At 42.1% G+C, this 24,165-nt stretch overlaps 1 protein-coding gene across 1 annotated transcript in view; it reads left to right on the top strand.

The window, feature by feature from the left end:
- kcnk5a (potassium channel, subfamily K, member 5a) overlaps positions 1–12,250 on the top strand; it is a 31,452-nt gene extending 19,202 nt beyond the window's left edge. Inside the window, exons 2-5 of the mRNA XM_063040640.1 lie at positions 5,929–6,040; positions 6,151–6,317; positions 7,218–7,386; positions 8,553–12,250. Coding sequence (XP_062896710.1) covers positions 5,929–6,040; positions 6,151–6,317; positions 7,218–7,386; positions 8,553–9,391 — 1,287 coding nt within the window. The 3' untranslated portion in view covers positions 9,392–12,250. The remainder of the gene's footprint in view (positions 1–5,928; positions 6,041–6,150; positions 6,318–7,217; positions 7,387–8,552) is intronic.
- The last annotated feature ends 11,915 nt before the right edge of the window (positions 12,251–24,165 follow it).

Raw genomic sequence — 24,165 nt, 5'->3', positions numbered from 1 at the left:
ATGTGGATAGGCTTTTTCCATTGAGAGTGGGGGAGATTCAAACAAGAGGACGTGAGTTGAGAGTTAAAGGGCAAAAGTTTAGGGGTAACATGAGGGGGAACTTCTTTACGCAGAGAGTGGTAGCTGTGTGGAACGAGCTTCCAGGAAAAGTGGTTGAGACAGGTTCGAAGTTGTCATTTAAGGTTAAATTGGATAGATATAGGGACAGGAAAGGAATGGAGGGTTATGGGCTGAGTGCAGGTCAGTGGGACTAGGTGAGAGTAAGAGTTCGGCGTGGACTAGAAGGGCCGAGATGGCCTGTTTCCATGTTGTAATTGTTATATGGTTATATGGTAGATTGTTTTACTTTGAGAGTGGAGGGTGCATGGAATGTTTGCCAAGGGTGGGAGCAGAGGAAGACAAGTTAGGAACATTTAAGAGACACTAGGATAAGCACATGGATGAAAGATAAATGGAGGGTTGAATGGTCAGCACACCATTGTGGGCCAAAGGGCCTGTACTGTGTTGTACTAATATGTGCTCTAAGTTTGCAAAATATCATAAACTTCAGGCCTGGATGCCAAGTTTGGCTGGATATATCTGGATATTGTAATGAATAAAATTAGCTTCTAGAATGTCTAAATCTATCTGCACCACATAATAACAGCATGTATGTCAGAAGGTATAGTTAAAGTCAAGGCCTCTGCCCTCTACCTTCCCTCAACCAACCTCAAAAACCCTCCTTGGTGAGGCAGTAGTTGGCATTGAGATTCTTCCAGGTGGTGCATTTAGTAGTTTATAACAATGTCACCTTATTATTGTTGTTAATATTAATAAGCAATGGAAGCAAACAAAATAGATGAGATAATGTAGCAATATTATTTTTGCTCTCTGTTTCATCTGCCTATTTTCACTGGGAGTATACATGAAGCAAGACTGCCTGGCACTTCAGCAGAACTTTACTTGTTTGGGTGTATACTTTGTATTTAAACAGCCACCTATCCGAATCTGCAGGACAAGAGAACCCTTCAGTCCCATTTTAACCGTCTTCAATAACACTTGTCCATTCGTAGGAGCCCACGACACTTCAGCTGCTGTCTAGGCTCTGTTGACACTTCCACAGGCATTTAGTTTTCCTCTCTCTGTAAGAGATGAGAGCAGGTGGTTTGTTTCTTGATGAGACTTGGATTTCTCGTCATGCATCAGGACCTGGGGACAGAAAGCTGACTGACATGTTCCAAAGTGTTGGCTGTGCTGCTTTTTGGGGTAGAAGTAGCTGGCATTAACCTTCTGCATAAAAAAAACTTGTCCTTGACATCTCCTCTGTACCTGCTTCTGAGCACCTTAAAACTGTTCCCTCTCGTGTTAGCCATTTCAGCCCTGGAAAAAAGCCTCTGACTATCCACACGATCAATGCCCGTCATCATCTTATACACCTCTATCAGGTCACCTCTCATCCTCCGTCACTCCAAGTAGAAAAGGCCAAGTTCACTCAACCTTTTCTCATAGGGCATGCTCCCCAATCCAGGCAACATCATTGTAGATCTTCTCTGCACTCTTTCTATGGTTTCCACATCCTTCCTGTAGTGAGGTGACCAGAACTGAGCACAGTACTCCAGGTGGGGTCTGACCAGGGTCCTATATAGCTGTAACATTACCCTTCTGCTCTTAAACTCAATCCCACGATTGATGAAGGCCAGTGCATCATATGCCTTCTTAACCACAGAGTCAACCTACGCAGCAGCTTTGAGTTTCTTTATTCCTGACCAGTGGAACCAACGTGACCTCTGCGGTTTGGTGTGGTGACTCCTTGCAACTGTGAGGAAGCAGAAAAACAGTGTCTTTATGTGTTCTTTTGAGACAGCTGTGCTCCAGAACCTGACTGGACAACTGTATCATCACGTGTACATTGCTGTGTTAATTGGCATAAGATTGGAATGAAGCTGCGGCTATAATTCAACCAATATAACCCCATTTAACCCTTTGTCTCCTCACTGCCACACAGCAGAGGTTTACCGGCTCTGCATTGAGACATCTGTCATTAGTCAGTGGTTTTAGAAAGTAGAAATTAGTTTATGAGATCTGTTCACTTGCCTTCCTTCCCTGCAAATAACAGGTTTGCCTGAACTTGTCTCTTGAGCTTTTCTTTCAATTTCAGGCAGTTCCTGCTGGTTTTTCTCCAAACAGGATGGTGTATTCTTCTTGTCATCCATAACGAATCCTTGCTGTGTAGATAAGTAGATCAGCAGGCAGAAGAGCAAGGGAGGCTTCTGCTTTTGCTGCTGTCAATTGCTCTAATTCACAGTGTAATTAGTTTAGTAATGTCACAAGTACTGAGATATGGTGGGCAAATGTATTTTACATGCCATCCAAAAAGATCATTCCAAAAACAAATACATCAAGGTATTACAACACTTTACAGCACAGGCGACCTGGGGTTCAATTCCTGTCACTGCCTGTAAGGAGTTTGTATGTTCACCCCATGACTGTGTGGCTTTCCTTCAGATACTCTGATTTCCTCTCACAGTCCTAATGATGTACTGGTTGGTAGGTTAAGTGGTCATTGTAAATTGTCCTGTGATTAAATTGGGGGATTATTGGGCAGCGTGGCTCGAAGGGCCGGAAAAGCCTATTCCACGCTGGATCTGTAAATAAATAAATTAACTAATTTAAACCATAATTACAGAATATAATGTTATGGTATAAAGAAGGTGCAGTGCAGGCAGACAATGAGATGGAAGAGCCTTGCAGTACACTGAGAGATCATGATTTCATCACTATCCTGAGAGATCTATTCAAGGGTCTTGTAACAGAATGATAGAAGCTATCCATGAACCTGTTCTCAAGGTTTAATCTTCACCTCCCTGGAAGGAGGAAGAAGAGAGAATGACTGAAGTGGGTGGGATATTTGATTTATGTTGGCAGCTTTCCCGGTTTTTACTTTTACAATCCTTTCTGGGGGTAGAGTGTGGAGTGGACCCTTCTGGTCCAATGAGCTGTACTGCCCGGCAGCCCATCTATTTAGCTCTGGCCTAATCACAGAACAATTTGACAATGACCGATTGACCTACGGCTTCGGACTGTGAGAGGACACCGCAGCACCTGTGTTGCTTTGGATTTCCCATATCTGCAGATATTTTCATGTTTGTGACGTAGAATGCATTCTGTTTCTCATAACGAAAACAGAACCTGATAGATGTGCTAGAGTTCTCATGCCAAATGGGGACATAAACCTGTAGCCTTCATTAGACTTGGTTTGCAAGCACTTCCAGGCTGTTTAAAAGGCACTTAGACAGGTACGTGGATAGAAAAGGTTTAGAGGGATGTAAGCCAATGCAGGCAAGTGGGAGTAGTATGGTTTTTATAACTCTATAAAGTAATAGATATATAACAAAACACACCAAAGTAAGTAGTTCTTCTGAAACTAACTTCCAGTTGCACGTCCCTTTAACAGTGTGGGCAAGTTATGACACCACCAGTTGAAGTACAGACCATTACATCATGGAGCCAGCTGGAAGGCAGCCTGAAGAAAATCACTGAGGAACGTGGACAGAATCACTGGCTGGTTCTCCTGCTGCAGTTATCAGTGAAATCCAGTAGTGATCTATCAAACCAGATGAGACTTCAAATGTGATTATATCATCTTGTTTCAGCATTAGACACTTGGTTTGTTTCCTGGTTAGGTTGCCTTGGTAACGACGAGTTTTTGAGAGTGAGGAAAAGAGATACTATGACAGGTGTGGAAAAGGCTCGTATAATTCCCAGTGACAGGTGTACATGCAGCACAGAAGCCCTTGAGAATGAGAGGCAGAAAGAACCATTAACAACACTAAGCCATGCTATCTGCTCCAGCATTAGAATTAAAGACTTCGCGGTTCACAAACTTGGTTGGCATTGGACATGGTTGGAGGACATGCCCTTTGGATTTGACGTTATTCCTATTTTATATATACAGAAGATAAATTATTTGTATTTATTTTTGCAATAATGAGGTTTGTCAGTGTCAATGGTGCCACCAGGGCACTGGTACACTAAATATTTCCTAGAAATTTGCATATTGTTTTGTTGAGTTTGTAAAGATCACCTGCTGAATTAGCACCAGAAGCTAATCCTGATTTAGTGTTTCAAAGTTGCCCACTTTCTTCCTGGCACAACACTGTCAATGGCAGATCCAGCTTTCTGTTTCCTGAGCTGTGCTCTTAACCCTCTCTGTAATTACACCTCACCAGTTCTGCGGTCTTGCTCTTTAAAATGCTGTACCATCTTTACTCTCTCAAATTCCATGATAATGAGTGTTCTGAAACTTTAGCAACTATTTTAAAAGAAAACCAATCTTGAATATTCTGTCTGTCTGTTCCGTTCCTACTCCTGAGCTGTTCTCGGTCTAACCACATGCTGCAACAAAAGCTTCTGTCTGTGTTACTGGAGTACATTTAATATGATTGACTATGAAATCCCTGGGGGCAACCCAGCAAATGTGACTGGCACAACCTGAGTGCTCATTTTTTACGGCTGCAAGTGGCACAATGTTTAAGGGTGCTGTTCCTCACTGTCTGGGTCACAGTGTGTTAATCATCAAGATCTGCTCGGCAATTGGCCTGTCCACTGGCCTTGGGACATTGGACATGAAATTGTGTGTGGCAGATCATTCTTTATGGAGTAAGTGTATATTCTGCCAGGGTCCCCTCATCTGCATTGTTCCCAAGCCTGTCTATTGACAGCTCTAGTATGTTTTGATTTCCCATATTTTCTTGCACCGTGAAAGGAGGAAATTCAGCCCACTGATTCTACGCTTGCTCTCAGAGCACTCCCATATTTCCCTATAACCTATTCACTCTCGCACACCCGTTAACTCCCTTCGCATCCCTGGATTTCCTGCCACCTACCTTCAATGGAACCAGCTAACCGACAAACCCACACCTCTTTTGAATGAGAGAAGAAACAAGAACATCTGGGATGGTGGGGGGAGGGGGTGGAAACTTGTAAACTCCACACAGGCATTGCCCCTTCTCACCTTGGATCATGTCTTCATGCACATTCGTAATTTGATTGAGTAAAATTCAAATGGCAGGTATAGGTACCATTTTTTAAATTCCCTTCTGACTCATTGATGTTCACTTGCTGACAATTACAAACAGAATAACCAAGACCCCCACTTTGCTTTTCGCTCTCTGACTATTCTCCTTTAGGACCTTACTCGTTTAGCCCTGTCTGCTCAACACCTCACATTCTGCAATAGTTTCAGGATGGTTTGCTGCCTTCTGTCCCTGTGCATATCTCCCCTTCACCAATTTCCCCAAATTGGCACCTGCATTCTCCTCTCCACTCAATGCAGAAACCATGGTCCCAAACTTCACCTCATCCTTATTGTATGTGCATGCTCACCTTCTATTGGGCCTTCTCCTGATATTTTTCCAAGTTCCAGTTCAATTTCGAGTTTATTGTCATTCAACCATACACAAATATACAGCTAAATGAAACAGTGTTCCTCCAGGGTCAAGGTGTAAAACACAGTACATACAATCACACATAGCACAGAGCACATATAGTTACAATGGCACATACAGTCACAAAAATAATATTAGAACACGTCTCTGAATGTCAGTGGCCTGAAGAATGATGGTGCATGGGATGTTGTTCTGGATCACGATTCTCCAAGAACAGGCACTGAATTATCCATTTGAAAATATCTGGAAATTTATCTTCAAGAATTTGTCCAATACCAGGACAAAAGCATGTTTCCCAGATTTGAAATAGACCATGGGGAGATGGTTGAGTTGGCTCTAGTGTTAAGGTAAATTACCATGTCCTTACAGTGAAGGGGAGAGTTAGTATAATTTCAGGAAGACAAAAAATGGGTTTGCTTTGTGTTGACATTAATCCTTCTGCATTTATGAGGGTCTCATAATCTTAAATCAGTTGTTAAATATTCTCCAATTGTGCTTTCAGACTGTTGAAGAAGCTGCTGGGCAAGGGGTCACCATCACTGGGAACAAGACCTTCAACAACTGGAACTGGCCCAACGCAGTTATTTTTGCTGCTACAGTCATTACCACCATTGGTAAGTAAATATCATTGATGGTTCATCACAACATCGAGGTGATCTTGTTGGAGTACTGGATAATTTATGTGCTTTTCTTCCTCTCTCCTCTCCACCCATCAATGGCACAGGGTATGGAAATATTTCACCCAAGACTTCTCCAGGCCGTCTCTTCTGCATCTTCTATGGGCTGTTTGGCGCACCCCTCTGCCTCTCCTGGATTAGTGCCTTAGGCAGGTTCTTTGGAGGAAGGGCCAAGAAGCTAGGAGAGGCCTTAACCAGGAAAGGTGTGAGTCCGGTAAGAATCACACTCTCCCTTTTCCTGTTGGTGGTTTGAAATTCCTATTGATTGCTACACTAAATAAATTGGGAAATGCAGATGACGAATAGTTTGAATACAAGTCCTTTTTATGGAAACTTGCTGAAAGGACGTGTCCAACTGCGCTTGCATTAGAGTGCCAGGCTGCGTCATCTGTGGACATCTCGGCAGTGGGATTTTAACCTGGCTTAAAGAATTTAACAGTTCCAGCATGTTAAGAAGTATATCTTGGAATCTTTAGTATAGCATGAAAACAAGCCATTTGGCCAACTCATCCATGCCAGCCAAAGTGCCCTCCTTTGCTAGTCCTGTTTGCCTGAGTTTGGCCAATGTCCCATTAAACTTTTCCTGTCCATGTACGTGTCCAAATGTCTCTTAAGTATTGTTATTGCACCTTTCTCTGACAGCTCATTACATTATATTCACCACCTTAGGAGTTTCCCTCAGGTCCTGTGTAAATCTTTCTCCTCACCTTTTCCGCAGGGAAAGGGAACCAAAATTCATGGGTTTAAGGATTGTGTGCATTTAGCTTATCTACGTCCCTCAGGATTTGTATACCATCTAGAAGGTCACCCCTCAGTCTCCTCTGCTGCAATGAATAAACTCAAAGCCTGCTCAACCTTTCCGTAACTCAGACCCTCCAATGCTGGCAACACTTTCTGACATCCTACTTGCACACTTTCCAATTTAGTGTCATGAATTATTTGGTAATTAAAAGTAAGGAAGATCAATATTTTCTAGGTGGAGGAAAAACTCCTTATTCCAGACAATGAAGCAATAATAATGTCATCATGAAAGTAGCTTTTACTGCTGTGGAATATATTCTGTGCTGAATATTGTTCTTGCTTTAATATTTTGTTTCATCCCTTGGTTTAATAGCGGAAGGCCCAGATAACCTGCACGGCCATTTTCATTGTGTGGGGTGTTCTGATTCATCTGATGATTCCACCCTTCATCTTCAAGGTGACTGAGGGATGGTCATACATTGAAGGCTTGTACTTTTCCTTTATTACGATCTCCACCATTGGATTTGGAGACTTTGTGACAGGTAAGTTTAAAGTTCAAAATAAATTTATTATCAAAATATATATACAAATGTCATCATATAATGAGATTCAATTATTGCAATTAGGTTACTTACTTAATCTAGGGTCAAGTAAATTGAAATGGAAGGGGAGTGGGGAATGAAGGAATTTTATTTTTGCAAAATATTGGTTTTGTATTACTTATTTTTGAAAAACCAGTCTTGTCACAAATCTCTGCAATAATTCAATGACCATCAGAAGTGGGAAAGCTAGAAATGAAATAAAGTTTAAATTTTAGAACGAGAGGGGAAGGGCCAGAAAGAAAAAGAGGAAAGGGCTGTGATAGGATTAAAATCATTTCTACACGAGGCCAAAATTTTCCCCATCAACTTTTTCTGCAATCTCTCTTTCAATTCTCATGAGAAGTTCTGTGTGCTGGGATCGTTTAAGGATGCTAGGTACTTATTGATTAATAAGGTCTGGGCAGCCAATATCCGATTTATAGAATGGCAGAACCTTCGCAGCAATGGGGAGAAGGTAGACCTTGCAATGGCTGGCCAGTAGTGTATGTCCTAGCATTGTTTTGAGCCTCTCTTTGTCCTGACCGATGAAGCCCAGTGGTCTGGAGTAAACAAGCTGCTGGAGGAACCCAGTCCAGCTGAAGTGTCGCAACCCAAAACATTGACCGTCCATTTGTCTCTATGGATGCTTCATGATCTGCTGAATTCCTCCAGCAGTTTGTTGTTTTATATATATATATGCCAGATTCCAGTATCTATGATCTCTTGTATTTTCAAACCTTGTGGCCTTCCTGAAAAGATTGTAAGTGGGGTAATGAAGTTCTATGAAAGGCAGGCTTTTTTTTTTGATTCCCCCTCTTGCTTTCCTAATTCCATTCTCTTTCACTGCCCCTTTGCATGACATTTGAGCTCCCTCCTGGTGGAATAGAAAGGGAGAGGATGGAGCATAGTTGTTGGAATTTCCTGCTCATCAGAGGCCTATTAACACCCTCCTAACAACCAGAGGTTCTAAGGTGACTCAAAGACTGGAAAGGCAGAATAAAGGGGAAATGAAAGGATGTGGTGCTTGTACAAATGCACGTTGGGATCGAACTTATTTGGAACAATATTTTTCACAATTTTGCCTCTTTTGCTCTATACTAACTTGTAGCTTTGTACTTTTACTGTAGGTGTCAACCCAAATGCAGACTATCACGTCCTCTACAGGTACTTTGTGGAGCTGTGGATATACCTGGGCCTGGCGTGGCTTTCCCTCTTCTTCAACTGGAAAGTGAGCATGTTTGTCCAGGCACACAAAGCCATCAAGAAGAGGCGAAAGCGAATGAGAAGGCCTTTGGGAAACGTGGTGAGCTCTGGATCTCTCAACTCTAAACTTGCGGACTCTAAGATTGCAGACTCGACGGAGGTAAACATATTTCGCTTCCTTTCCAAGAAGCAGGAGAGCTACAATGATCTCATGAAGCAGATCGGCTCAGAGACTTTGAAGGATAACAGCAATAAACTACTGAGTGTTGAGGTTCCAGTGAAAGTGGTAACCAAGGACAAAGATAATGTTAAACCGAGTGCAATTGAGTTCCGAAAAATGGGCCTGAAGAGGTTTCGCTATGAGCCACCCAATCTGCCCGCCATCGAAGACACTGAGATTAAAGATCCCTTAAATGAAGGGAAAGACTTCAACACTCAGACACATCATGCACAGCAAGAGAATCAACTGGATAAAACTGTTCCCGAAGATCACTCAGCATGGGACACGCGCAACCATCCGCCATTATTCTTTGAGAATGCCAATATCCGATTTATAGATGAACAAAATATTCTCAGCAATGATGAGAAGGCCAGCCTGTCGGTGGATGACAACCTGATGGAGGAGGGAGAGTCAGACGTACTCATGGAATCACCAGATTGTAACCATTTAGACTTCCATATCTACAATCTGGGAGGTCCACTTGACTATGAGCAACTGATGAATGGTTACAACAAGGTACACAATATTGAGGTGGTGATATAGCGAAGTGCATCTGAGCTTTGTTCTCCACATCCCCTCCTCTGGAGCTCCCTTGCCCATTCAACAAGGTGACCTGGGCAAAAGGGGAAAGATAACATCACAATGATTTGGAAGAGCTGTTAATGACATTTGGCTCTGTGGTACAAATGCCCCTAAGGCATAAGCACGTTCTTCTTATCAGCCTGAAGGAAGGGGAGGGAACTGAAAACCCTCTTCCAATGGGAGGATTGGAGAGCAGAATTTCCAGAACAAACATAGACTAATGTGGAATTTGTTTCCATGTGTAAAGATACTGAAAAGAACTTTTCTTGAAAAATACTGTGAGTTTTTTTTTCCCAAATGACCAATTTGTTTTAAAGTAAATATTTGAAGATTCTTTCGAGCCAGTACTGTAGATCATAAACAAGCCCGTTGCTTTTGATTCTAAGTATTTTTGAGGCTATTTTCACATGGAAGGTTTCCTGTGACTTAGATTTAACAGCATACCAAAATTATATGTAGAAGGTCCACACGCTCGTGTTTTCAACATGAGAAATTTGGAGTGAGGTTAGATATTGGGTGGGTTTTAAGAACTGGATTTACAGTACTGTGTAAAAGTCTTAGGTGCATCTATATGGCTAGGGGGCCTAAGACTTTTGCTCAGTACTGTATTTGTCAACGTGGAGTGGAGAGTGATTTTGTAAATCGACAGGGATGTTAGGAAGGGTGAGGGTGGAGTGCCCCAGGAGGGATGTGGGACAGGTGGCAGAGGAGGTTTGCCAGTGGTGGGGGATGGTTGGGTGCAGACACACCCTGAGACACCAGGCAAGGTCATTTGATTCCAAACAATTGGTTTATTGATCATTACAGAATGTCTCTCTGGTGCCTCCCACTTCCTCCGCTCCCCCTTCCCATTCCTAGACCATAATAGAGACCCATATCAAAATCAGATTTATCACAAATCACATATGTCATGAAAATATTATTTTTTGGGGCAGCAGTACAGTGCCAAAATCTGTGTTGAGCAGTAAACTGGCCCATTTTGCTCCGTGACCCCCATCTGTTTAGAAGTTTGGCTCTACTACTCAGTGAATCTTGAATAAATTCTGTATTTTTATTTTTGCCTCTGTTTCTGACTTTTCAGCAATAATTTGGAGGCAGTTTTTATTTTCTAATTTTGTCCCAAGCTATCTCCAAGGTGGGGGGAAGAAACAATCTGAAAGGTCGAAGGGCACCTAAATAAGCCAAGTGGCTTCCGCTATGCACATTTCAATTGAAGTGAAGAAACTTTTATCTGAACATTGTTAGAAGCAGAGGAAATATCTGATGAGGAAGGCTAAAAGTTGAGCCTCCTTCCATTGTATATTCCCTATTCATCACAATTTAATCCATAACTAACAGTGTGACTGAGCCAGTGTACATGATTTTCTTTGCTCTGTTGTTGCACTTTTATATGAGATGAAGGTATCCAAACAAAGCAAAAAAAAACAAAAAAAAAAGTTAGCACTTAATTGTTTACATTTTAACACCAGATTGGTACTCATTTCAGAGAAAGGCAGGCAGCTATCTGACTTTTGCAGATAGGGTGATGGCAGATGGATCCAGGGGAAGAGCCTGTTATGTCTTGTCAGACCCAAGTGTGCCAAAAGAAACACATACTGCAAGCATGTTTTCACTGATCTAATCCATTAGTTAATGTGGTTATGTCTTTTAAAGACTATATATGTATCGGTTACAGAAAGGAGCTGCTGCAGGAATTAATTTCCATCGCACTTTTCTGCTTTTAATGTGAACTTCTACAATTGCTTGAGAACAAAGGTCCTATTAAATGGAGGTGCTTGCACTATCTCAGATTAGTGGGACTAATTCCCAAAGTGGTACAGTGTCCATAAGATGCCAATAGCATTTGTACATGCAAGGCAAGGGTGCCAATGAAGCCCATCTTTAACTAGATTGGTGAATCCGGTGCAAAAACTCCATGCTTCCAATTTAATTCATTTCTGATCGTCAGGTCATTTTCAACTTCCAGATGGTGGAATCTGGCATCTCCAGATTTCTCTTCTTTGTATCCAAGCAGTCGACTTTTTAAAACTTCCCTAAATTAATAAATTGAGTTGAAGACCAATGTGGTGAGGCATTGATTAACCATTAAAGATTCATTGTGAGATGGAGGAGTGTGATTTAGGATTATAAATATTTTTTCAAAGAGTTTAAATTTTCTTTTATTGTTTTTGACTTAACAAACAGGAACTGAACAAATATTTAATGGAACACACTCCTTACTTGGTCTTAAGTTGCAGGGATAATTTTTGCAAGTCTCTCATTAAGAAACATTTTATAAACCATCTCCAAATATGAAGTATACCCAACTTTTAGAATGTTGTGGCTAAGTCGGAGAAAAGGCTGAAAAGCAAACTGCAAGCCTGCCATGATCAAGCATCAAGCACCCTGCTTTACTTTGCGGAGATATCCAATCTCCAGGAACACACCTTTGGCAGAGCCAATGTACAACAAAAACTTGACTTCACTTTGGATGTTGGAACTCAAAGAGCTAGTTACAAAGCAATGACTGAATGAACTTCTTAAAAAGAGAAGGTTAAGATGACTCTGTAAACCAGTGAGTAGATAAGCAAAATATAGACTTTATTATTGCCTTAACATTTGCTGCCAGGCATTTTCACATGATCAGTTGCTGAGAATTATCAGTCAGTTTAGTTAAAGCAGAACATGAGAGTAAAGGGGTAGTGGTGACGATACGAACTGATTACAGTGGATGTAATAACTGTAAAAGTAGATGTCTGAAGAGTAATACTAGCTTATACTGTACTTATACACACACACACACACACACACACACACACACACACACACACACACACACACTCTTCTGTTTTATACACTTTATTTTCTGAAGGGCTCATTATCTCTTCAAGAGTGACCCTGGAGGGACAATTTTAAGAAAGCCCTTACAGGAAAAAGAACAAGTGAAAGCTTTCTCCTTCACATCATCACTCTATTTTTATGTGAATCAAGTAACTGCTGATCTTCCAACACCCATTGTTGTATTTATTCCTGGAAAGTCTTTTATGAAGTGCTGTCTTCGATGGTCTCTGTAATTTGTGGACCTAATTTATGTCTATGTTCGTTTGAGAATGTAAATAAACTTTTTTATATGTATACAGTAGCAAGTGACTCATTTTAGTTATTTTTAAATTATGACTTTAAGGTTTACTGACAATAATACTTAAGCCGTTTTAGATAATCTGCGAAGTCAGATGTTGTGCCCCACACCATATCATTTCCTTCTCTCTTCTACTATATGTAAACCTGCACGTTTATGCATTTCTACCTAGCTTCACCATCCCTTTATTGTTTCCTCTCATTTGCCTTCCTTCTCTTCATCTTCCACACCCCAACTTCTCTCCATTCCGATAAAAACCATAATACTTGAACATCTTTCCTCCTCCCAAATGCTGCGAGAGCTGCGGAGTTTATTTCTATTACCCAGCACCTGCAATATTTTACTTCTACTTGCTGCAGTCTCTTCTAATATTTCATAATTGCCACCGTTCACTTCTAAACTAAACAGCTGGCTAACTCAGTTAGCCGTATATCAACCGCATGAAAGAGAATTCTAGAGCAGTCAGATGTCCTGCAGCTCCTACAATGCCGAACAGGTAATAGAAAACGAAGAAAATTGCAGGTGCTGCAAAACAAACGCTGAAAGAACTCTGTCAGCCGAGCAGCATCTTGCAGAGAGTTGATCTTTCGTCATAATTTAAACGAATCTGAAAGACTCCTCCATCACGGCCTCACTCTGTTATACAATGAATTTATTTTGTTTCTTTTATGTAGCAGTTTAGTGCGGAGTAGGCCCTTCCAGCCCTTCATGTCACAGCACCCCGACAACCCCAATTAAGCCCCAACCTAATCACAGGACAATTTACAATGACCTACCTGGTACATCTTTGGACTGTGGGAGGAAACCGGAGCACCCAGGGAAAACCCACTTGTACCATGGGGAGGCCATACAGGCTCCTTATAGATGGCCCCAGCATTGAAATTTGAACTCTGGAACGCTCCAAGCCATAATAGCATTGAGCTAACCATTACGTTACCGTGGCACCCAGTAGCAGTAGAATCAGTATCTGCTGATTTCCAGAGGCCCATTGTATATATTCCTGGAATGACCTGTCTGTTTTGAAATAATGCTTCGTTACCGTACTGGAAGGAAATTTATACAGCTTTTACCCCTATTCAGTCTTTCCTAGCATAGCAAGTCTGCTATTACATAACTAGCCTGGTACATCTTCACTGCATTTTCCTTGCTGCAACTAATTCCTTCCTTGAGTGAGGAGAACTGAACTCGTATAATACTTCACACTGTGCTCTGTTAAGGACATGTAATACAGCAGTAACAGAGCCTGACATCTATATTCCAGTTGCCTCATAATTAAGGCTTGCAACAATGTGATAAGTTCTTTTTATAACACCTACTGCACCTTTTTGGCTTTCAGAATCAGGTTTATTATCACCGGCGTGTGTCGTGAAATTTGTTAACTTAGCAGCAGCAGTTCATTGCAATACATAATACAGAGGAAGAAAAAAAGTAATTGCAGTAAATGTATATTGAATAGATTAAAAACTGTGCAAAAACAGAAATAAAATATATTTTAAAAATGAGGCAGTGTTCAGGGGTTCAATGTCCATTAGGAATCGGATGGCAGAGGGGAAGAAGCTGTTCTTGAATCACTGAGTGTGTGCTTTTGGGCTTCTGTACCTCCTATCTGATGGTAACAGTGAGAAAAAGGCATGACCAGGTGCTGAGGTCCTTAATAATGGATGCTGCCTTTCTGAGATACCGTTCCTTGAAGATGTCTTGGATACTTTGTAGACTAGTACCCAAGATGGAGCTGACTAGATTTACAACCCTCTGCAGCTTCTTTTGGTCCTGTGTGGTAGCTCCCCATGCCAGACAGTGATGCAGCAAGTTAGAGTGCTCTCCATGATACATCTATAGAAGTTTCTGAGTATTTTTGTTGACACACCTTATCTCTTCAAACTCCTAATGAACTCCTATAAAGTTGCTGTCTTGCCTTCTTTATAACTGCATCGATATGTTGGGACCAGGTTAGATCCACAGAAATCTTGACACCCAGGAACTTGAAAATGTTCATTCTCTCCACTTCTGATCCCTCTGATGATTGGTATGTGATCCTTCATCTTACCCTTTCTGAAGTCCGCAATCAGCTCTTTTGTCTTACTGATGTTGAGTGCCAGGTTGTTGCTGCGACACCACTCCACTAGTTGGTATATCTAGTTCCAGTATGCCCTCTTGTCTCCATCTGAGATTCTACCAACAAGGATTGTACCATCAGAAAATTTATAGATGGTATTTGAGCTATGCCTAGCCACACAGTCGTAAGTATATAGTGAGAGTAGAACAATGGGCTAAGCACATATCCCTCTGGTGCACCAGTGCTGATCATCAGTAAGGAGGAGACTAGTCCACACAGATTGTAGTCTTCTGGTTAGGAAGTCAAGGATCCAATTGCTGAAGGAGGTACAGAGGCCCAGGTTCTGTAACTTATCAATCAGGATTGTGGGAATGATGGTGTTAAATGCTGAGCCATAGTTGATGAACAGCATCCTGATGTAGGTGTTTGTATTGTCTAGGTGGTCTAAGGCCATGTGAAGAGCCATTGAAATTGTGTCTGCTATTGGCCTATTGTGGCAATAGGCAAACTGTAGTGGGTCCAGGTCCTTGACGCAAGAATTCGGTGTAGTCATGACCAACCTCTCAAAGCTTTTCATTGCCGTAGATGTGAGTGCTACTGGGTGATGGTCATTAAGGCAGCTCACATTATTCATTTCATCACTGTAGATGTTCAAAAACCTATATTCAAAAACACTTCGGTCCTTTGGAATATCAACAGTTCCCCATTTCTTACTGTTTTAAAAAAACATCAATTTTGCATAAAGTTCATCGTGTAATGTTGTTATCGAGTCGCTCATGTCAAGTTCCAGTTTATTACCATAAGCATGCAAAACCAAGCATAAATGCTGTGAAACATAGCTTTATACAACAGCAGCACAGTACATTATAGAAAATAAAGTCAAGTCGTCACTTTTTATTGTCATTTCAACCATATCTGCTGGTACACAGCATAGTAAAAATGAGACAACGTTTTCCAGGACCATGGTGCTACATGAAACAATACAAAAACTACGCTGAACTACATAAGAAAAAACACAAAAACTACGCTAGACTACAGACCTATCCAGGCCTGCATAAAGTGCACAAAATAGTGCAGGTACTACGATAAATAATAATAAATAATAACAAGACAGTAGGCACAGTAGAGGGTATAGTAGGTTGGTGTCAGTCCAGGCTCTGGGTATTGAGGAATCTGGTGGTTTGGGGGAAGAAACTGTTACATAGTCTGTTCGTGAGAGCCCAAATACTTCGGTGCCTTTTTCCAGATGGCAGGAGGGAGAAGTGTTTGTATGAGGGGTGCGTGGGGTCCTTCATAATGCTGTTTGCTTTGCGGATGCAGCGTGTGGTGTAAATGTCTCTAATGGCGGGAAGAGGAACCCTGATGATCTTCTCAGCTGAACTCACTATCTGCTGCAGGGTCTTGCGATCCGAGATAGTGCTTTTTCCGAACCAGGCAGTGATGCAGCTGCTCAAATGCTCTCAATACAACCTCTGTAGAATGTGATGAGGATGAGGGTGGGAGATAGACTTTTCTTAGCCTTCGCAGAAAGTAGAGACGCTGCGAAAAACACATATGTTAGCATAAATTGTACATAATAAGTAAACATAATGATATTAATTGTGCAAATCGAGCAAAGAAAAATAAAAGAAATATAGTACAGTTAGGGTTTTTCAGGTCAATTCAGGAATGTGATGGTGGTGGGGAAGAGAACATTTTGGTGTGAGTATTCAGTTTCCTGTACCTCCTGCCCAGTGGCAACATTGAGAAGAGGACAATGCCTGGACGGCGGGGTGTCCACGATGATGACTGCTGCCTTCCTGAATTATCTCCCCTTGCAGGTCTCATTAACAGTAGGGAAAGCTGTACCCACAATGGAGTTCTTGTCGTGGATAGCTTGTCTATATCCCCCAGAAGACACTGCTTCCCTGGTTTCCCTCATGGTAAATTTCTCTCTTCTTTACCCACATTTATACAGTTTCATTATCTTTCTTACAGGGGAGACCTTTTTGCACATCAATTCTATATAGACTCGCCAAAAAACCAACCTCACCCCATTAATATTTCCCTCCAACCACTTAAAGCCACTTTTTCATTGACTCTTATCTGGTACCGCCATTTGCTGATGCACTTCGAGCGATTGGTTATGGCACACATCAACCACAGCCTCCCAGTCAACCTCAACGCTTTGTAATTTGCCTATCGGAGCAACAGGTCAACAGCAGATGCCATCTCTTTGGCCCTACATTCCTCCTTAGAACACCTGGAGAATAAAGACGCACATGTAAGGCTCCTTTTCATTGACTACAGCTCTGCCTTTAATACCATCATTCCAAATAAACTGATTCCTAAGCTCCAGAACCTGGGCCTTAGCACTCAGATCTACAGCTGGATCTTCAACTTCCTCACAGACAGGACCCAGGCTGTAAAAATAGGGGACAAGCTCTCCTCTACAATCACTCTGAGCACCGGTGCCCCACAAGGCTGTGTACTCAGCCCCCTGCTGTACTCACTGTACACCCGTGATTGTGTAGCCAAGTTTCCATCAAACTCGGTATATAAGTTTGCTGATGACACAACAATTGTAGGCTGTATCTCGGGTAATGATGAGTTTGAGTACAGAGAGGAAATTAAGAACCTGGTGGCATGGTGTGAAGACAACAACCTATCCCTCAACATCAGCAAGACAAAGGAATTGGTTGTTGACTTCAGAAGGAGTAGTGGACCGCACAACCCAATTTACATCAGTGGTGCGCAAGTGGAACAGGTCAAAAGCTTTAAGTTCCTCGGGGTCAATATCACAAATGACCTGACTTGGTCCAACCAAGCAGAGTCCACTGCCAAGAAGGCCCACCAGCGCCTTTACTTCCTGAGAAAACTAAAGAAATTTGGCCTGTCCCCTAAAACCCTCACTAATTTTTATAGATGCGCTGTAGAAAGCATTCTTCTAGGGTGCATCACAGCCTGGTATGGAAGTTGTCCTGTCCAAGACTGGAAGAAGCTGCAGAAAATTGTGAACACGGCGCAGCACATGACACAAACCAATCTTCCGTCTTTGGACTCACTTTACACCGCACGCTGTCGGAGCAGTGCTGCCAGGATAATCAAGGACACGACCCACCCAGCCAACACACTTTTCATCCCTCTTTCCTCCAGGAGAAGGCTCAGGAGCTTGAAGACTCGTATGGCCAGATTTGGGAGCAGCTTCTTTCCAACTGTGATAAGACTGCTGAACGGATCCTGACCCGGATCTGGGCCGTACCCTCCAAATATCTGGACCTGCCTCTCGGTTTTGTTGCACTACCTTACTTTCCATTTTTCTATTTTCTATTTACAATTTATAATTTATATTTTTAATATTTACTATCGATTTGTAATCCAGTGAGCGGGAAGCGCAGAATCAAATATCGCTGTGATGATTGTACGCTCTAGTATCAATTGTTTGGCGACAATAAAGTATAAAGTATACTTGAGGCAGTTTATGGTGGGATAGTAATCTATGTCACATGACTTGGGGAAGTGGCAGGAAATGCATCCTGTCAAAGAGAACTGTGCAAACCCACAGAAAGCTATACAGTTATGCAGAAACCAGGCAAACTCACATAAAGTTATATAGGTATACAGAAACTGTACAAACCCATGTAAATCTCTAGCTATGCAGAAACCATACACACTCACATAAAGCTATATATATAAGCAAAATTGGGCAAACCCACAGAAATCTATATAGATACGCAGGAACCGTACAAACCCACATGAAGCTATATAGATGTGCAGAAACTGTACAAACCCACATGAAGCTATATAGATATGCAGAAACCATACACACTCACATAAAGCTATATATATAAGCAAAATTGGGCAAACCCACAGAAAGCTATATAGATATGCAGAAACTGTACAAACCCACAGAAAGCTATATAGATATGCAGAAACTGTACAAACCCACAGAAAGCTATATAGATACGCAGGAACCGCACAAACCCACATGAAGCTATATAGATACGCAGGAACCGTACAAACCCACATGAAGCTATATAGATACGCAGGAACCGTACAAACCCACATGAAGCTATATAGATGCGCAGGAACCGTACAAACCCACATGAAGCTATATAGATATGCAGAAACCGTACAAACCCACATGAAGCTATATAGATACGCAGGAACCGTACAAACCCACAGAAATCTATATAGATACGCAGGAACCGTACAAACCCACGTGAAGTTATATAGATACGCAGCAACCGTACAAACCCACGTGAAGCTATATAGATACGCAGGAACCGTACAAACCCACAGAAATCTATATAGATACGCAGGAACCGTACAAACCCACAGAAATCTATATAGATACGCAGGAACCGTACAAACCCACAAAAATCTATATAGATACGCAGGAACCGTACAAACCCACATGAAGCTACATAGATACGCAGGAAGCGTACAAACCCACAGAAATCTATATAGATACGCAGGAACCGTACAAACCCACATGAAGTTATATAGATACGCAGGAACCGTACAAACCCACGTGAAGCTATATAGATACGCAGGAACCGTACAAACCCACAGAAATCTATATAGATACGCAGGAACCGTACAAACCCACATGAAGTTATATAGATACGCAGGAACCGTACAAACCCACATGAAGCTATATAGATACGCAGGAACCGTACAAACCCACGTGAAGTTATATAGATACGCAGGAACCGTACAAACCCACGTGAAGTTATATAGATACGCAGGAACCGTACAAACCCACGTGAAGTTATATAGATACGCAGGAACCGTACAAACCCACAGAAATCTATATAGATACGCAGGAACCGTACAAACCCACGTGAAGTTATATAGATACGCAGGAACCGTACAAACCCACGTGAATCTATATAGATACGCAGGAACCGTACAAACCCACGTGAAGCTATATAGATACGCAGGAACCGTACAAACCCACAGAAATCTATATAGATACGCAGGAACCGTACAAACCCACATGAAGTTATATAGATACGCAGGAACCGTACAAACCCACGTGAAGTTATATAGATACGCAGGAACCGTACAAGCCCACGTGAATCTATATAGATACGCAGGAACCGTACAAACCCACGTGAAGTTATATAGATACGCAGGAACCGTACAAACCCACGTGAAGCTATATAGATACGCAGGAACCGTACAAACCCACGTGAAGTTATATAGATACGCAGGAACCGTACAAACCCACGTGAATCTATATAGATACGCAGGAACCGTACAAACCCACGTGAAGTTATATAGATACGCAGGAACCGTACAAACCCACGTGAAGTTACATAGATACGCAGGAACTGTACAAACCCACAGAAAGCTATATAGATACGCAGGAACCGTACAAACCCACGTGAAGTTACATAGTTATATGGCAGAAAAGCAGGTACTTTAGCCCAACTTGTCCATGCCAGATAAGGGTTGTCTACTTGAACTAGTCTCATTTGTCTGTGATTGGCCCATATCCCTCTAAACCTCGCCTATCCATGTATCACAACCACTTCCTCTGGCAGCTTATTCCACATACACACCATCCACTTTGTGGGGAAAAAGTTGTCCCTCACATCCCTTGAAAATTTTTCCCCTCCCACCTTAAATCTATGCCCTCTCATTTTATACTCCTCTGTTTTTGGGAGGAAGACTGCGACCATCCACTTTATCTATGGCCCTCATAATTTTATGAACTACCATAAACTCATCCCCACCATTCCAGGGGGAATAGTCCCAGTCTATCTAGTCTCTCCTTCAAACCCAAGCCCCCCTTTCCCCAGACCCAGCAACATCCTTGTGAATATTTTCTGCATGCTCTCTAGTTTAATTACGTTTTTCCTATAGAAAGGTATTCAGGACTGTACACAACACTTCAAGTGCAGTCTCATCTACATCTTGAGCAACTGTAACATGACATCCCAATTCTCATACTCAGTGCTCCAGCTAATGAAGACAAAAGTGTTGAACACTTTCTTCACAGTGTTGCCATTTCAGGGAACTAAGTATTTACATAGAAACATAGAAACATAGAAAACATAGAAAATAGGTGCAGGAGTAGGCCATTCGGCCCTTCGAGCCTGCACCGCCATTTATTATGATCATGGCTGATCATCCAACTCAGAACCCCGCCCCAGCCTTCCCTCCATACCCCCTGACCCCTGTAGCCACAAGGGCCATATCTAACTCCCTCTTAAACATAGCCAATGAACTGGCCTCAACAGTTTGCTGTGGCTGAGAATTCCACAGATTCACCACTCTCTGTGTGAAGAAGTTTTTCCTAATCTCGGTCCTAAAAGGCTTCCCCTCTATCCTCAAACTGTGACCCCTCGTTCTGGACTTCCCCAACATCGGGAACAATCTTCCTGCATCTAGCCTGCCCAATCCCTTTAGGATCTTATACGTTTCAATCAGATCCCCCCTCAATCTTCTAAATTCCAACGAGTACAAGCCCAGTTCATCCAGTCTTTCTTCATATGAAAGTCCTGCCATCCCAGGAATCAATCTGGTGAACCTTCTTTGTACTCCCTCTATGGCAAAGATGTCTTTCCTCAGATTAGGGGACCAAAACTGCACACAATACTCCAGGTGTGGTCTCACCAAGGCCTTGTACAACTGCAGTAGTACCTCCCTGCTCCTGTACTCGAATCCTCTTGCTATAAATGCCAGCATACCATTCGCCTTTTTCACCGCCTGCTGTACCTGCATGCCCACTTTCAATGACTGGTGTATAATGACACCCAGGTCTTGTTGCACCTCCCCTTTTCCTAATCGGCCACCATTCAGATAATAATCTGTTTTCCTATTTTTGCCACCAAAGTGGATAACTTCACATTTATCCATATTAAATTGCATCTGCCATGAGTTTGCCCACTCACCCAACCTATCCAAGTCACCCTGCATCCTCTTAGCATCCTCCTCACTGCTAACACTGCCACCCAGCTTCGTGTCATCTGCAAACTTGGAGATGCTGCATTTAATTCCCTCATCCAAGTCATTAATATATATTGTAAACAACTGGGGTCCCAGCACTGAGCCTTGCGGTACCCCACTAGTCACCGCCTGCCATTCTGAAAAGGTCCCGTTTATAACCACTCTTTGCTTCCTGTCTGCTAACCAATTCTCCACCCACACCAATACCTTACCCCCAATACCGTGTGCTTTAAGTTTGCACATTAATCTCCTGTGTGGGACCTTGTCAAAAGCCTTTTGAAAATCCAAATATACCACATCCACTGGTTCTCCCCTATCCACTCTACTAGTTACATCCTCAAAAAATTCTATGAGATTCGTCAGACATGATTTTCCTTTCACAAATCCATGCTGACTTTGTCCGATCATTTCTCCGCTTTCCAAATGTGCTGTTATCACATCCTTGATAACTGACTCCAGCAGTTTCCCCACCACCGACGTTAGGCTAACTGGTCTATAATTCCCCGGTTTCTCTCTCCCTCCTTTTTTAAAAATTGGGGTTACATTAGCCACCGTCCAATCCTCAGGAACTAGTCCAGAATCTAACGATTTGTACCACTAAGTCTCTCTTTTCTGCAAAATGTTCTCCAGAACTCTACCATAGACAGGACCAGGAATCGTTCCACTGGTACTCAGAGCTCTACTACTTGCAAAACTAGTTGTGTTATCTGCATACCTCTCTTCTCCCTACCAGTAGCTTGAGCTGATTTGAATTGGGTAAAGTCAGGCTAACTTGCTTATATATTTACAGCCAACTTCCAGTCGGCCTTCAAATCCTTTGAGTCTTGGATTCTATGAACTGTAATGTTTAGCAGTCATGCACTGACATGAGTCTTGTCCATCTGCCAGTTTCCATTTTGGGCTGGCAAAAACATAAACCATCACTTAACTGAATGAGTGATATTTGAATAGGGTCTAATTTCACCAAGACCACCCAGTAAACTACATGTCTTGAGTTAATAACTACTGTGTTCAAAATTATATATGTTTGTATACAGCTGCAGAGTTGCATAATATAATTATACATTAATTTTCAACCTTATTTATCAGCTCAAGGGATTTTGTGAGAAGTGGCAATGCAGCAGTTACAGCCCTTCACTAATGGCTCCTGTTGGTGGAGTCATTCTGAGAAACAGTAGAGACTAGATGGACTAAATGGCTCCTTTCTATGGAAATCTAGAACTACGTTGGTTCAGTGTGGGTAAGGGTTGAACTCCTTTATTCATTTGGTAGATCGTGTTTGTAATTTTTAATCAGGATCTGTGCCAAATATCTGGATATTTTGATGGTCATAGAATCAGGGTCACAGAGTTATAGAGCAATACAGCACAGAAACAGGCCCACTAGCCCATCTAGTCTGTGCCAAACCACTGATCTGTCTAGTCCCATCGGCTACACCTGGGCCATAGCCATCCATACCCCTCTCATTGATACACAATCTAAATTTCTCTTACCTTTTGAAATCGATCCACCACTTGCCACTGGTAGCTCATTTCGTACTCTCACCACCCTCTCAGTGAATAAGTTCCCTTCATGTTCCCCTTAACCATTTTACCTTTCACCCTTAACATATGACCTCTAGTTGTAGTCTCATCCAACCTCAATGGAAAAAGACTGCTTGCATTTACCCTATCTATAGCCCTCATAATTTTGAATGTGTCTACCAAAATTCCCCTCAATCTTCTATGTTCCTGGGAATAAAGTTCTAACCTATTCGGTATTTCTCTAACTTAGGTCGTCAAGTCCCAGCAATATCCTTGTAAATTTTCTCTGTACTCTTTCAATTTCATTTACACCATTCCTGTAGCTAGGTGACCAAAACTGCACACAATACTCCAAATTAGGCCTCACCAACATCTTGTACAATTTCAACCTAACATCCCAACTCAGTACATTGATTAATGAAGGCCAATTTACTAAAAGCTTTCTTTATGACCCTGTCTGTGGTGCCATTTTCAAGGAATCATGGATCTGTATTCCCAGATCCCTCTGTTCTACCACACTCTTCAATGACTTACCGCTCAGCATGCAAGACCTACCCTGGTTGGTCCTCCCAAAGTGAGACACCTCACACTCGTTTTCATTAAATTCCATCTGCCATTTTCAGCCCATTTTTACGGCTGGTCCAGATCCCACCAGTAGCTTTGATAGTCTTACCCCCTATTCACTGCACCCCCAATCTTGGTGTAATCTGCAAATTTGCTGCTCCAGTATAACACATTATCACCCAGATCATTGCTATAGATGACAAACAACAGTGGACCTAGGTCCGATCCCTGCAGCCCTCCACTAGTCACAGGTCTTCAGTCAGAAAGGCAATTATCTACAACCACTCTCTGGTTTCTCCCACCAAGCCAATGTCTCATCCAATTTACTACCTCATCTTGAAGGCCAAGTGACTAAGCCTTCTTGACCAACCTCCCCTGTGGGACCTTGTCAAAAGACTTAATAATGTTCATGTTGGCAACATCCACTGCCTTGCGTTCATCAAATTTTGTAGTAGCTTCCTCAAAAAAAACTCTATAAGATTGGTTAGACATGACTTACCATGTATAAAGCCATGCTGTCTATCCTTAAACAGTC

The sequence above is a fragment of the Mobula hypostoma genome, chromosome 2 (assembly GCF_963921235.1).
Source record: "Mobula hypostoma chromosome 2, sMobHyp1.1, whole genome shotgun sequence".
Classification (NCBI taxonomy): domain Eukaryota; kingdom Metazoa; phylum Chordata; class Chondrichthyes; order Myliobatiformes; family Myliobatidae; genus Mobula; species Mobula hypostoma.
This window is presented reverse-complemented; position numbering and strand designations above follow the sequence as displayed.